A 12,983-nucleotide genomic window follows, 5' to 3' on the forward strand; every position below is an offset into this window, starting at 1 on the left:
AATATATAATAATTATTTCAGAGAATGATCAATAAGAACTCTATTATTACCTTAAAACTTGATCTCAATGTGTAATGATTATTTTTTCTGCATTTGTATTTTGATGATGATCAATGAGTATTGTATATCTGTTATATGATGTATGATTGATGTTACTGTTTACTGAAATAATGTTTGATGAGATTAATCAATAATCAACAAACACTTCACTTTACTATTGAGAATTACAAAAAAAACAAAAAACAACAACAATCGGATTACATAGTTATGCTAAATATTGAAATGAAGTAATTAAGTAGGGGTGGGATTATATAAGTTCGCTTCTTCCCACTCCTTTTCAAGCAATCAATCAAACTCTACTGACTTTAATTAATTATCACAAAAAATGAATGAACCAAATGTGACAAATGTGTTTTATTTTTCTTTTCTATTTTATAATCAATGCATTTAATTGTTTCTGTAATGAGTTTGAAATAATTGTGTTTTGTCCTGTATTTTTTTTCAATCTATGCTTGAAATAAACTATATCAATCAATCAATCGATCAAAATGCATTTTTCAATAAGCAAATTACAGTTAACAGCTATTATTGCCTGAGAAATCACTTGTATTTACGTAATTAAAAAGCATGTAGCTGAAATATTAGCTAAACTCCAAAATAGCCTAAAAATCTTCGTAAATGTCAAAATAATCCAAAAAGCTAGTAGAATGCCAATTCTTAACATTTTTAAAATAAAAGTAGATGCTACCATTAGTGCCGTCATTCTATTCATTTTTTTGAGAGTTTAATTAATTGTTCCCTGTAATTAATTAGTCTATTTTTAATAACTGATCATTTTAATAATTGCTGTGAAAAGCCTCATTTAGATGTATTTTCATTTAAATGTGTGATATTGTGGTGCAGTAAAAGATCAAAATACAATTTTAAAAATGGCCTTATGACTTCCTTCCATTACTTTTACACCACCAAGGGTTTTTTCAATCTCAAACAAACAAAAAAAAAATAATGGAAAAGAAAAACACCTGGTCCCGAGTGCTCTTTAACACTTGTCTGTGCAATCCAAAAATACTTCCTCTTAATATCATAATATGTTGACATATACTATACCACAGTTTATCACAACAGTAAAACAGCAGAAAAGACCTGAGTGATTTTATAGTGTCCCTTAAACCGCTTTGATGAATTTAATAATTTTGAAGATGAAGAAGAAATGACAAAATATCACATTTAAATATTTAGACTTTTACTTTATCCTCTTGACAAGTGGAAAGAGGTGAACTTTCATTCTGAGGTCATGCCTTGTTTAACTTTTCAGGTGTAGCACATATACCACTGCAGCAAAGCGAAGTCGGTGCAAGCTCTTTACCCATTACCATGACAACGGTCCGCTTCTTCTGAAAAACTATTTATACCTGGAAATCTACAAGAGTAAAGTACTAATAATTAATTTATTTTGTAAGTGATTATGGTATCAGAGGAATAATGCCCTTCAAGACGTCCAATATCAGAAATTAACAGGTTGAATGGTTACGTCTGCAAACAGCCCCCTGCGTTGTTTATTAATTTATAATAATGGACACATCATTTTGAATTATCCCTCACATAATAGATAATCGGTATAGTTTAAACATGACATCAATACAGTTTAAAAAAAACAAGCTAGTTTGTCTGTTATTAATTCATTGTAATAATTTAAATCCCTTGGAACCATCATTTTTTGACACTTTTTCGATGCAACAATCTATTTCAAATCTAATCATTCGGAAAAAGTTCTTTTTTACTGTTTGTTGCCAGTTTCCAAGACACTCACCTCATCCCCCTCGTGAGCCTTTGCTTGAATACCTGAATGTTGAGGGAAAGTGTTGCTAGCAAAACCACCTCTCCTTATTTATGAGTGCTGAGAGTGTCTTTCGTGGAACAGGTGCAGAATAATGGCCGAGCATGGAACCATACATCAAGGAAGCTTTTCTTGTCAAAAGGCCTGCCAGGTTTCCCCGTTCAGAACACCTCCCCATCCTCTCGTATTGCTCACAGGATTCACGATCCGCTGCACATTTGAAACCCACAATCCTAACTGTTTACACTGGCTCTCCGCGGTAATCTCACAGGCCACATTTAATTTGCAGATACAATTGAGATGGACTAACAGATGTTTGGGGCATTCCCCCATAGACTGGTCCATTCCCTGAAAATAAATTATACATCAAAACCGAGCTCTACTGTGTGAAGATTCTAGTTGTATGAGTAAACCTTCATCTCTTAAAGGGTTATTTCCATGCATTAATACATATCAAACCATGGAATCGTGCAGACTTCAAAGCTTACCTTTTATCCTTTCAGTGACAGCACCGATAAGGGAGCTGCAGCATCTTATTCAAAGCATATGTTAAAGTGCCTCTGATGTCTTTTTATTTTTGCCTCCTCAGGAATTCTCCTTCCCCCAAGTGTGGTGCAGCAACCAGCAGCCTCTGCACTGCACCTTTGCTCTGGAGAGGTTCAGCCCCGCCACGGCCCAGCTCTCCTGCAAAATCAGCGTGCGGCAGGTCAAAGGGCACGAGCAGATCCTGCAGGTCTACACAACCGTGGCTGAGGTGAGGCCCTGGTGTTCCTTCCCATCTCATCCTTTGTGTAACCTTGTTAGAGAGGCATCTGAGTGTGCATTAATTAGTCCTGCCGCAGAAGATTATATTAATAGTCGACTAATCACCGATTATTTTTTTAGATTAATCGACTAATTGGGTCATATGCAAAGTGGATGTAGAGCAGACATCTTAACCATCAATGGCTTTAAACTAACTGAAAACAAGATAAATAGCATCATGTGGTAATGCTAGTGTAAATGCTGTAAGCTGAATTTGGTGGATGAAGATGCTAGTCACAATAGATGAAGATGCTGAAATTAATAGCAAAAAACACTGAAGTTGATGGATGAAAATGGTGAAGCTGATAGCCAGCTAAAATATTAGTTAAGTGCAAAATTAGCATTAAAAACTTAAAAAAGCATAAGTTAGCCAAAACAGCTAACATGTAGCTGAAATATTAGCTAAACTCCAAATTAGCCAAAACACTGAAAAGATACTAAAATTAGCCAAAACAGCTGGCATGTTGCTGAAATATTAGCTAAACTCCAAATTAGTGTAAAAAAAAATGCTAAATTAGCCAACATAGCTAGCATGTGGCTAAAATATTAGCTGAACTCCAAATTAGGCTAAAAAAACAAACGCTAAATTAACCAAAACAGCTAGGATCTAGCTGAAATATTAGCTAAATTCCAAATAAGTCTAAAACCCCCCTCTAAATTAGCCAAAACAGCTAGCGTGTAGCTGAAATATTAGCTAAACCCCCAAAATAGCGTTAAAACCCTAATAAATGCCAAAATAGCTAGCATAATGGCATTATAACTTTCACTTTACTACACTCCATAAAATACAAAGTAACGACAAATTGACTATTATATTAGTCGTCGACTATTTTAATAGTCGTTAAGCCGTTGATTAGTCGACTAATCGTGGCAGTCCTAGCAATAACACAGTGATAAAAACTACTTTCAACTTCCCTCTTTGCAGATTTATGTTCACTCTGACAGGTTTCATGCAATCACTGTTTATTCTGCTGTGTTTTTTTTTAACCTTTACATGTTTATGAGTCCAGTGTTGCTATTTAATCTGGTTCCTGCCCCCAGCATTAGTCTTCCATCATCCACTGAGCAGCTCCAGTACAGCAGAGGGTTTGAGATCCTCACCACCAATCATGAAGATGCCTGTCCTCCCTCAAGGAATCAACAGTCATAAAACACACGGTCACACACAGGAGAAATATTGTTCCCAATTACCTTTTTATAGTTTAATTAAATTTCTCCTTGATGATTAGTTGGAGTTTGTGAGATAGAAAATGCAGCACACAAGTTTCTGGGGGCGGTGTGCAGAATTCAAATCAGGACTTCAGTCAGACGTTTTATAACTGGGTTCTTTGAGCTCTTCCTCAAGGAGATCAAACGTTACTCCAGAAAAAAAAGGTTGTTTATACGTTTATGTGAAGCATACATATATATTTTAAAGTCTTTTGTCTGTAGCTCAACCGACCCCTACTTGGATGAAACCAATTTAATATGTTCTCTTTCAATCCCTGCTTCTAAACATTCATTTCAGCTGCTTTCAGAACAAACTTATTGCAGGTCAAAATTCCTAGATTACTAATACAAAACAAAACTTCAATTATTTTTTTACAGTTTAAAAGCATAAAAAATGAATCAATGTCACCAGTTTTTCAATTATTGTATTTTTCTGCGTTAAAAATATTTTTTTTCACCTGCATTGATCAGTTTTGAGGGAAAAATAAAATCTAAAAGTGAAAAAAAATATTTAATGTGATTTTCTTAAGTTTTTCAGAGTAAATTATATTCATATGAGTGATCATATATTTCCTTTGGAAGATTAAATTTTTTATAAAATATGAGTTATTTATGTTGTAAATAGTGAGAAATATAAATATATTGATGTACATACAGTGCAGCTCTGGTGTTTATTTCCAAAATTTGGCACAGACAGAATGGTGATGGATAATGGATTCATTTTGCGGTGGAATTCGGTCAAAAAATGCAAACATCACCAGCTGATCATTTCTGGATGTTTTGAAATGATGACATATAATCAAATATCCTCTTCGCCCTCATGTGGCTCCAAACCAGTTCTCCTAATTTGTCGCTCGCATTTTCCTCCAGGAAATAGTCTGCTCCAACAGCCCACAACTCAGAGGTGAATTTCTGATGAACTCCTGCCGCTCTGCAGACAATATGTCTTCAAAAACAACAGTTTTTTTTGTGAAAACAGCAAAATCAAAATTAAAACAACACGAGGAAACACATTTGCAATAAATAGACATATAGTTGGATTAAATTCATTTCAGGCACCACTTTTTAAAATGTTTTAACATAAAAGATTACATTAAAATAGAGCTATTTCTTTGAAGTGTCAAAATTATTTTTTTTTACCTACTTTTTATTTTGAATGTCTTTCTTTTTTCCTTTTTGGTTCATCCCAAAGAACTTCTTTCTGTCAGGTATTTTTTTTCCATATTTAATTGTAAACTTAATTTTTGAACAACTAAGTCATTAGAGAGCAATTGCATCCTGTAAATGCATGGAGGCGTGTGGATCAGGAGGAACAGCTGGTGAAGCTGATTACCTGTTCAGGCTCAATTTAAGCCAACTGGAGAAAAAAAGAATGAAATTAATTGAGATATCGTCAAATCTGACAGTAATTAATGAACTGTGAATAAGAAAATGAAAATTGCAATCTTGATTTCATCCGTCTTTTCTGATGTGATACTGTATTAATGGGTTCATTTGGGACAGCAATCATTTTCCTTTCTCAGGCCCCATAGCTGATGCTAAATCTCATGCTGGATGTTTCTGAGGATTCTCCGTGCCTCAGCTGATGGACAGATGTGTTTTACAGCATCGGCAAACACGCTGCAGTAGTAGGAGTCTTGCACAAAGACATACCTTCCATGTCTGGTGAGATGTTTCATGGGTCGGGCTTCAGTCCTTCAGTGTTTTAAACAGGTAACCCTCCTGCAGGAATTCATGTGAGCGGAACATGGGAGGAGAATCAACAACAAAGACGAAACGGCATGCTATTCCTGATGTGGCTCCCAGTCATTTTTAGCGCATAGTTTATAAATTACAGCAAGATGAAGATGGAACAAGCTGGAGTCGAGCTGCTTTTAGGAGTTGCAGACAAGACAGAAAATCTTGTACTGTTTATACACAAAAAAAGGAAACAGTTCTACTTCTGCCATCTGTTGTCTTACTATAAGGCTGAATCTGAATTTCTTCTCTACCCTTACAGCTTCTCCCTACCCCTAAATCTGTCCCTCCAAGCAAAGAGTTATGGAAAAATTTGGATGTTACCACTGCTCAGTGAGGTCATCTATGTTAGCCTGTAGCTGCCAGCACTTGGAAAACACATCAGTTTTATTACTAAAAAAGGTCATCCAAAAACAAAAATGTAATACTTAAGTGTATATGTAAACTCTAGGGCTGTCAATTTAGCACACTAATCACGATTAATTAATTATAGATATTTTAGCACGCTGTTATTATTATTATTTTTTAATCTCATTAATCCCTTGCTTCCTTAAAGTCCGTTCATGTCTGATAATGCACAAATGGAAGAGCATTATCATACTCATGCCATGGTCTTACGGAAAAAATAAAAACTAATTCAGTTATTAGAAATTTTAATCCTGTTATATTTTTAAGTTTAAATCATTTAAAAAAAACAACAACAACAAAAAAACAGTATATAAAACACGGTGTGTCGCGTTGTCGTGGTAACAGCTTCAGTGCACCCAGTAACTGTGCTTTCCTTCCCTCTTTCCTCTGAGGAAACATGATCGTCACGAGAAAATAAACAAAGTATCATTTCAGAGGGAAAGTTTAGCTCTTACACTGAAAAAAATAACTAATAAAATTTACTTAAGAAAATCCTTGTAACAATTTGCACTTACAATTCTTGATTAAATTTTACTGCATTTATCCATCCATCCATCTTCTTGTCCGCTTCTTCCCTTTCGGGGTCACGGGGGTGCCGGAGCCTATCCCGGCTACTGATGGGTGAAGGCGGGGTACACCCTGGACAGGTCGCCAGTCTGTCACAGGACCTCAATCACACACACATACACTCTCACATCCACACCTAGGGGCAATTTAGAGACACCAATTAACCTATGAAGCATGTTTTTGGACGGTGGGAGGAAGCCGGAGTCCCCGGTGAAAACCCACGCATGCACGGGGAGAACATGCAAACTCCACACAGAAAGGTCCCAGCCGGGAGTCGAACCGGGGCCTTCTCGCTGTGAGGCGAGAGCGTTAACCACTGCACCACCGTGCACCCCCTTTTACTGCATTTATGTATATAAAAACTACCAACAACAATCTAGTAAAATTTACCTACGTCCACAAGTACGGTTATTATCAAATCCTAAGTAAATAGAGCAAACATAAAGTTCTCTAATAAATGTACATAATATTATTGAATGCTCCAAAAGTGATTACAACAATTTGAAAAGTAGATCTTACTAATAAACAATCTAAATTTTTGATTACTTATAAAAAATAAGTAAGCTTAATTTCTTTACTAGAAAAATCTATGTATTTGCATAATATTTGACTTATTATGTAAATATTATGAGGAATAATTAAGTATGTATTACTGATGCAAAAAGTTTGTTTTTTCAGTGTACCGCATGTTTTTGTCCAGAAACAAAAGTTTGTTTTACATCAGGGGTGTCAAACTTAATTAGGTTCAGGGGCCACATTCAACCCATCTGATTTCAAGTGGGCGGGGCCAGTAACATCAAAGCAAAATAATCTGTGGTCAGTTTATCTGTAGTTTTTTTTTTGTTTTTTCTCAGCTGGAAAATGCCTCGACCATCATAGTAGACTGATCACTTATTATTACACATTCATTCACAGAGCCCAAAGGATTGCAAATCAAATGTATTTGACTTAAAATTGTTGTTCTCATACCAAAGCCATCCGGATAGTAAACTCAAGAGGGGGCTACGGGAAATAATTAAAAACCCTTCCTAAAATGTAAATGTTCAAATTGATTAAAACTTAAACTAAGTTAAACTGCATCTTACCCAGACGTGGCCAAAGATATGCCGTTTATTTCTTGATCTCTTGTCCTACCAGTCTTGCGTTTCCTTTACTCCCCCTAGTGGCAGAATTGCACATTTCTGTCATTTCTTTAACTAACCATAACTCACCACAGGAATAGGCTAGAAATTAGCTTTTTTCTTCAACATCCTGTTATTTTTCTCTTCACAATTGGGCCGGATTAAACCCTCTAGAGGGCCGGATATGGCCCCTGGGCCGTATATTTGATACCCCTGTTTTAAAGAAATAAAGTCTAAATAGTTCCTCCTTCCTACATTTTCATCTCTATTTCTCTTCTGCTGCATCTCAGTCTCCAAAAGGATCAAATTCACCAGATTAAAGGAAACTATAACATTTTCTACTGTTTTGATATTGAGATAAACTGTGGAATGTGTCAGCATATGAATTATGATATTAATAGGAAGTTTGTGATCAGTGTTATTTTGATTTTATTTATTTTAATTGTTTGAGATTGCAAACAAATCTCCTTTGGTGGCATTAAAGTTAAGATCTGTTATGGTAAAAAAAAAAAAATTCATAAAGCCACTATTTTAATGTATTTTGATATTTTACTACAACACAATCTCACACATGTAAATAAAAATACTTAAAATTAGGCTTTTCTTTGTATTTTAGATTAATGTTTAGATTAGTGTTTTATTGGAAAAGCATTCTGAAATTTTACAACTCTTTAACAAATTGAATACAAAGAGTTGCTTTTCCATTTTTAAAATGTTTACATTAGATGTTTGCGGGTGGCGGGGAAGATCAGTGACCTCCATCTTTCTTGTTATTGACGTAGACTTATAGATCAAATCATATTTTTATCATTCTACATAATACCTGTAACAGTTGGCTTAAATACTCCGTCCACTTGGACCATGTCCTATAGAAAAAATGTGGTTTTTCAAAGTAATTATGAGGTCACAAATATTTGCGGTTAAAATCAATTAATTATATTAATTAATTACAGGTCACGATTAATTAATCGCACAAAAAAAGTCACATACAGCACTAGTAAGTAAACCTCTGTGCTTGAAAGCACACGCATGAAGAAAAGCGTGATGCGGATCACCGCATGAATGGATACGTTTCTACTGTTCCTCCCTAAAAATCCTTTTGGACACCACTACAACTTCAACTACAATTGTAGCAACAGTGAGGAGTCAGAGGGGTAGGGATTCAGATTCTGCCTTAATCTTTCTGTAAGGCTCTGACTCTAACTTTCCCAAACAGCTGAATATTGGACACAAAGCAGCATTTTAAAACTGTTATGGCCCTCATTTGATTCTATTCTGTTCTTTTAGGGAGAGAAGGAGTCCCCTCCCTTTTTTATGCAGACGGACTGCTCTGTTACATCTCAAACGGGGCCCAAGGCTTTCAAAATCCCTTCGTCCATCCGCGAGAGGATCTGCGCTACCTTTGACACTGCCAACGCCAAGGGCAAGGACTGGCAGCTCCTAGCCCAGAAACTTCACTTAGACCGGTGAGTCTTCCCCTGCTCCACAAAGATGTCACTTATGTAGGTCTCTGGAATGCAGCATGTAAAACGCTAGTGTCAGTGATGGAGTGACGAACTGTTCAGGGTGTTCTCCGCCTTCGCCCTGGAGCAGCCGGCTGGAACAGACCCCATGACCTGCAGCGGACAGAGCGGGAACAGAAAGTAGATAGATGGATGTCCTAACGCAACACATTTTTTGTAGACATTAAAAAGCTTCCTATTATAAATAAATGGTTTAATGGCCACAAAAACATTGATAAATGCATTTTTTAAGTGTAAATTGGAACTTTTTGGGTCTGGCTGAGCCAAAGTGCGCTTTTAGCTCTTTTGTGTTCCTTTGTCTGTTTTTTCTCATGTTTGCATTGTGCACGTTCCTTATATCATCCTTTTTATAAATATTTTTTGCGAAATAAAAAGTTCTCGATTTCCTTTGTGGTACTCGTCTGCATTAGTAATAGCTTATTCGCAGTCTGATAGTGAGGCGGGGGTTCAAATCCCACTTCTGACACCAGTGTTACGTGTGGACCACAAAATAGAAATCAGACAAACCAAAGATAAAGCCAACTTCCAACTGCTGTAGCAAATTCATTTATTTTGTCACATAAGAACCATCGAAGGCTTCTTTTACGCCATTTCAACTCTTCCTTATACAAACAGGAACACTTCCTACAAACCTTTCTGCAGCCAATCAGAACAGAACATTTAGAAAAAGAGTCTGCCAAAGATGAGAATCATATACACTAAAACAAGACAGGAAAGACAAAAATGTGAAAAAAAAAGAATTCCAACAAGGTAACTCTTAAATTTAAACATTGAGACTCAAACATTAATGGAGAACACACAAAACATTCGGCATCCTCCTCACACTCAATCACTCCTCGATCAGTCGATGCATTTATAATCAGGTGATGCATTCTTTATAAAAGTACTTCTCATCACGTTAAGATGGTTTATGGTTTATACCTGGTGCTCAGAGCAGCTGCAGTCACACACTGCCCCCAGCTGGACTCCCTGAAAGATACTGAGCCTGATGCTGCACTGGCACCATCTGCTCCAGTCAAACCAGTGCCTCCCTGTGAGTTAGCTCTTCATGGACTGGACTCTTTCCTGAGTTCATCTGTAGAATGATCACACTTTCCAGTCACAGCTGGTTTGTTTATTGCACTCAGACACAGTTTAGTTCCGCTTATTTACAGCTGCAGTAAGCCGTAACTTCTTAGTTGATTCAAAGACCTTCTAATGTTGGTATTTTAATGCTGCAATGACCTTTAAAGACAGTCAGATATCTAAACAAATAATCTTCATGGTGCTTTTATATGCTCAGAGGTGTTGAAACATGTTTTTGTATTAGTAATTGTCTAATTTAAACTACTTTAAATCTTAATGTTTAGCATTTCTTTGGCCATTTAAAAAAAGGATTAGAGTTAGTTTAGACAATCATTGCAATGATCAACCCCAGTGCATTTATGTTTAATCCAGAAAATAATGGAAATTAATTGATTTAGGCAAATAAAAAACCTTAATATTAGTAGTGTTAGTTAACCACAAAAAAGAACCATAGAAATAAGTAAAAACTTTTCACGTATTTTCTTTAAATAAGTAAAAACAATCTGCCAATTGGAGAGGAAAATTGATTTAACCAAGAATTCTTATTTTTAGAAATAAATTCAAGTCACAATATATTTTCTCAAACTAAGATTTTTTTGCTATTAAAATATTTTTTTGCTTAAATAATTGTTCTTGCAAGACAGAAAATTAAACATTTTTTCTTGAAACAAGAGTCTTTTTAAGTAAAATACATATCATTTTATCATCTTTTTTAGAAGCATTTTAGAAAAAATACCTTTTTTATAATAATAATGCAACCATTCCTGTTTTTACAATTATTCCCTAAAATATCCCGTAAAACAACAAATACATTTATCCTGGGAAGTGATTAAAAATACATGCAGGCAATTCAGTGATGTGTGTCTTTGCAGACGGTATAAAAGGTGGCCAACATGAATTTCTATCAGCTTTTGTGCTGATCGCACTTAAAATATGTGCAAATAACATCAGCTAAAATAAAACCTGTTAGAATAATATCTGCTGTAATGAAAAGTCAATATTTTCAATAAAACATCCAATATTGGAGGATTATTCAAAATTTTTTTTTAGATTTGAGAACGATCTAAGAGAGGAAATGAAAAAACAGTCAGCAGGACATTCATAAAAGAAATATTGTACATTTTTCTGATGAATTTGGTAAGGTTACCTTTTATTATTTATGTAAAATTGTGTTAAACAGCGTTAAGTTCTTTGGTTTCCCGGTCTAAATCCATTTACTGGACGCTCACGGCCCTGTCGCCATTTTGTCTGACGTCACTGTGAAAAGAGTCTAATGGGACAAAATGTGAGCGTTATCAAACTAATCAACAATGAATGAGAGCGGGGAAACACCAGCGTAGAAAGTCCTCCAGTTGTGGCGAGTTTGTAAAATAATGTTTGCTGAAAGTAGCTCACATAAACATCACGCAGGTCTGATGTTGACCAGAACTGGTGATATTTCTCCGTTAAAAACAACCCTCTTATGCTGTGCTCCTCCACAGGAACCTGGGTTATTTTGCGAAGCAGCTCAGCCCGTCTGCTGTCATCCTGAGCCTGTGGGAGGTCTGTCACCCCGACGCTGATGACCTCGACTCTCTTGCCAACGCTCTCGAGGAAATCGGAAAGATTCACTCCAGCACTTCCCCAGAGGACCAGGATGAAGACACCGGTCATGAAGATGCTACCTCTCTGTGTGGACCTGCTGGACTGACCACTCAAAGTGAGGAATCTGCTCCTGAGTTCACAGGCTGAGAGAAAAGATTCAGCTCTACTGCCAGAAGACAGACTAAGACGAGCGTCCGTGTGTGCGTGCAGCCAGAGAAGGACAGCGAAACGCGCTGAGAGGCCAGGAAGTTGTTACGAGTGGAAAAAGCCGGCCAACTGCTGAGCTGAGCCAGAGCTGGCCGAGGATCTACTCTTCTGCCTTCAGAATCTGCCAGGGGATCGACTGTAAATCTATTTCCACCGATTGGATCTTAACTTCTGTTAAAAGTGATTCTTTTTATTAGGCAAGGAAGTATACTTATTTCGTTCAAACCAATAATTGGTTGCCCTTATCTGACAAAAATACAACAAAAACTCAAACATAATTAATTAATTATGTTTCTACAAGGAAAAATATTTAATTTCAAATCATAAAAAAAATGTTTTAAGTTTTAATTATTAACAAAAGTGATGTGTTTACACTCTGTACATTTTCTTTTATTTATTTTTCAAAAACATTCCTTTATATGAATTGCAATTTATTCAAAAATTAAAGCTGGAAGCAGCACCGTATGACCCTAACATGTTGATATTATTTGTCATATCGCTTCATCTAGTTCTAGCCAGCGATTAATGTACCAAATTTGGCCAATATTCTGGTAAAAATGTGCCAGCAACAGGAGAACACCCCTTTTACAGGCTCGCCATGCTAGTGCCATTCAAAATCCACTGATTATAATTCCAACATTTTTCCCAACTAGTTTCCCAGTGATGCTCCAGGCGTTAGCAGGCTATAGATTCAAATCCTAAGGATCCTGAGGAAAATCCTGAGGAAAAAAAAAATTCCAATACCGTAGGAAAATGAGATGACCACAACATGGGCGCTGAGCCGTAGGTCCGGCGGCCATCCCATAATACTTTATTAATTAGATATCTCAGACATGTGTTTTGGTTTCGCTAATTGATTTTGAGTCCCATAAGAGATTTCGGCCCCATTTTTTTTTTTTTTTTTAGGGGGAGCACCTGTGA

At 36.2% G+C, this 12,983-nt stretch overlaps 1 protein-coding gene across 1 annotated transcript; it reads left to right on the top strand.

The window, feature by feature from the left end:
- Positions 1 to 2,426: 2,426 nt before the first annotated feature.
- LOC112140939 (netrin receptor UNC5D) lies at positions 2,427 to 12,536 on the top strand (the record flags this gene model as incomplete). The annotated part of the gene is given in 3 exon segments (XM_024263969.1): positions 2,427 to 2,591; positions 8,971 to 9,149; positions 11,753 to 12,536. Coding segments are annotated over 3 exon segments (594 nt in total), but the record flags the coding sequence as incomplete, so codon positions are not given.
- Positions 12,537 to 12,983: the final 447 nt, after the last annotated feature.

Source organism: Oryzias melastigma, unplaced genomic scaffold (assembly GCF_002922805.2).
Source record: "Oryzias melastigma strain HK-1 unplaced genomic scaffold, ASM292280v2 sc00906, whole genome shotgun sequence".
Taxonomy (NCBI): Eukaryota; Metazoa; Chordata; class Actinopteri; order Beloniformes; family Adrianichthyidae; genus Oryzias; species Oryzias melastigma.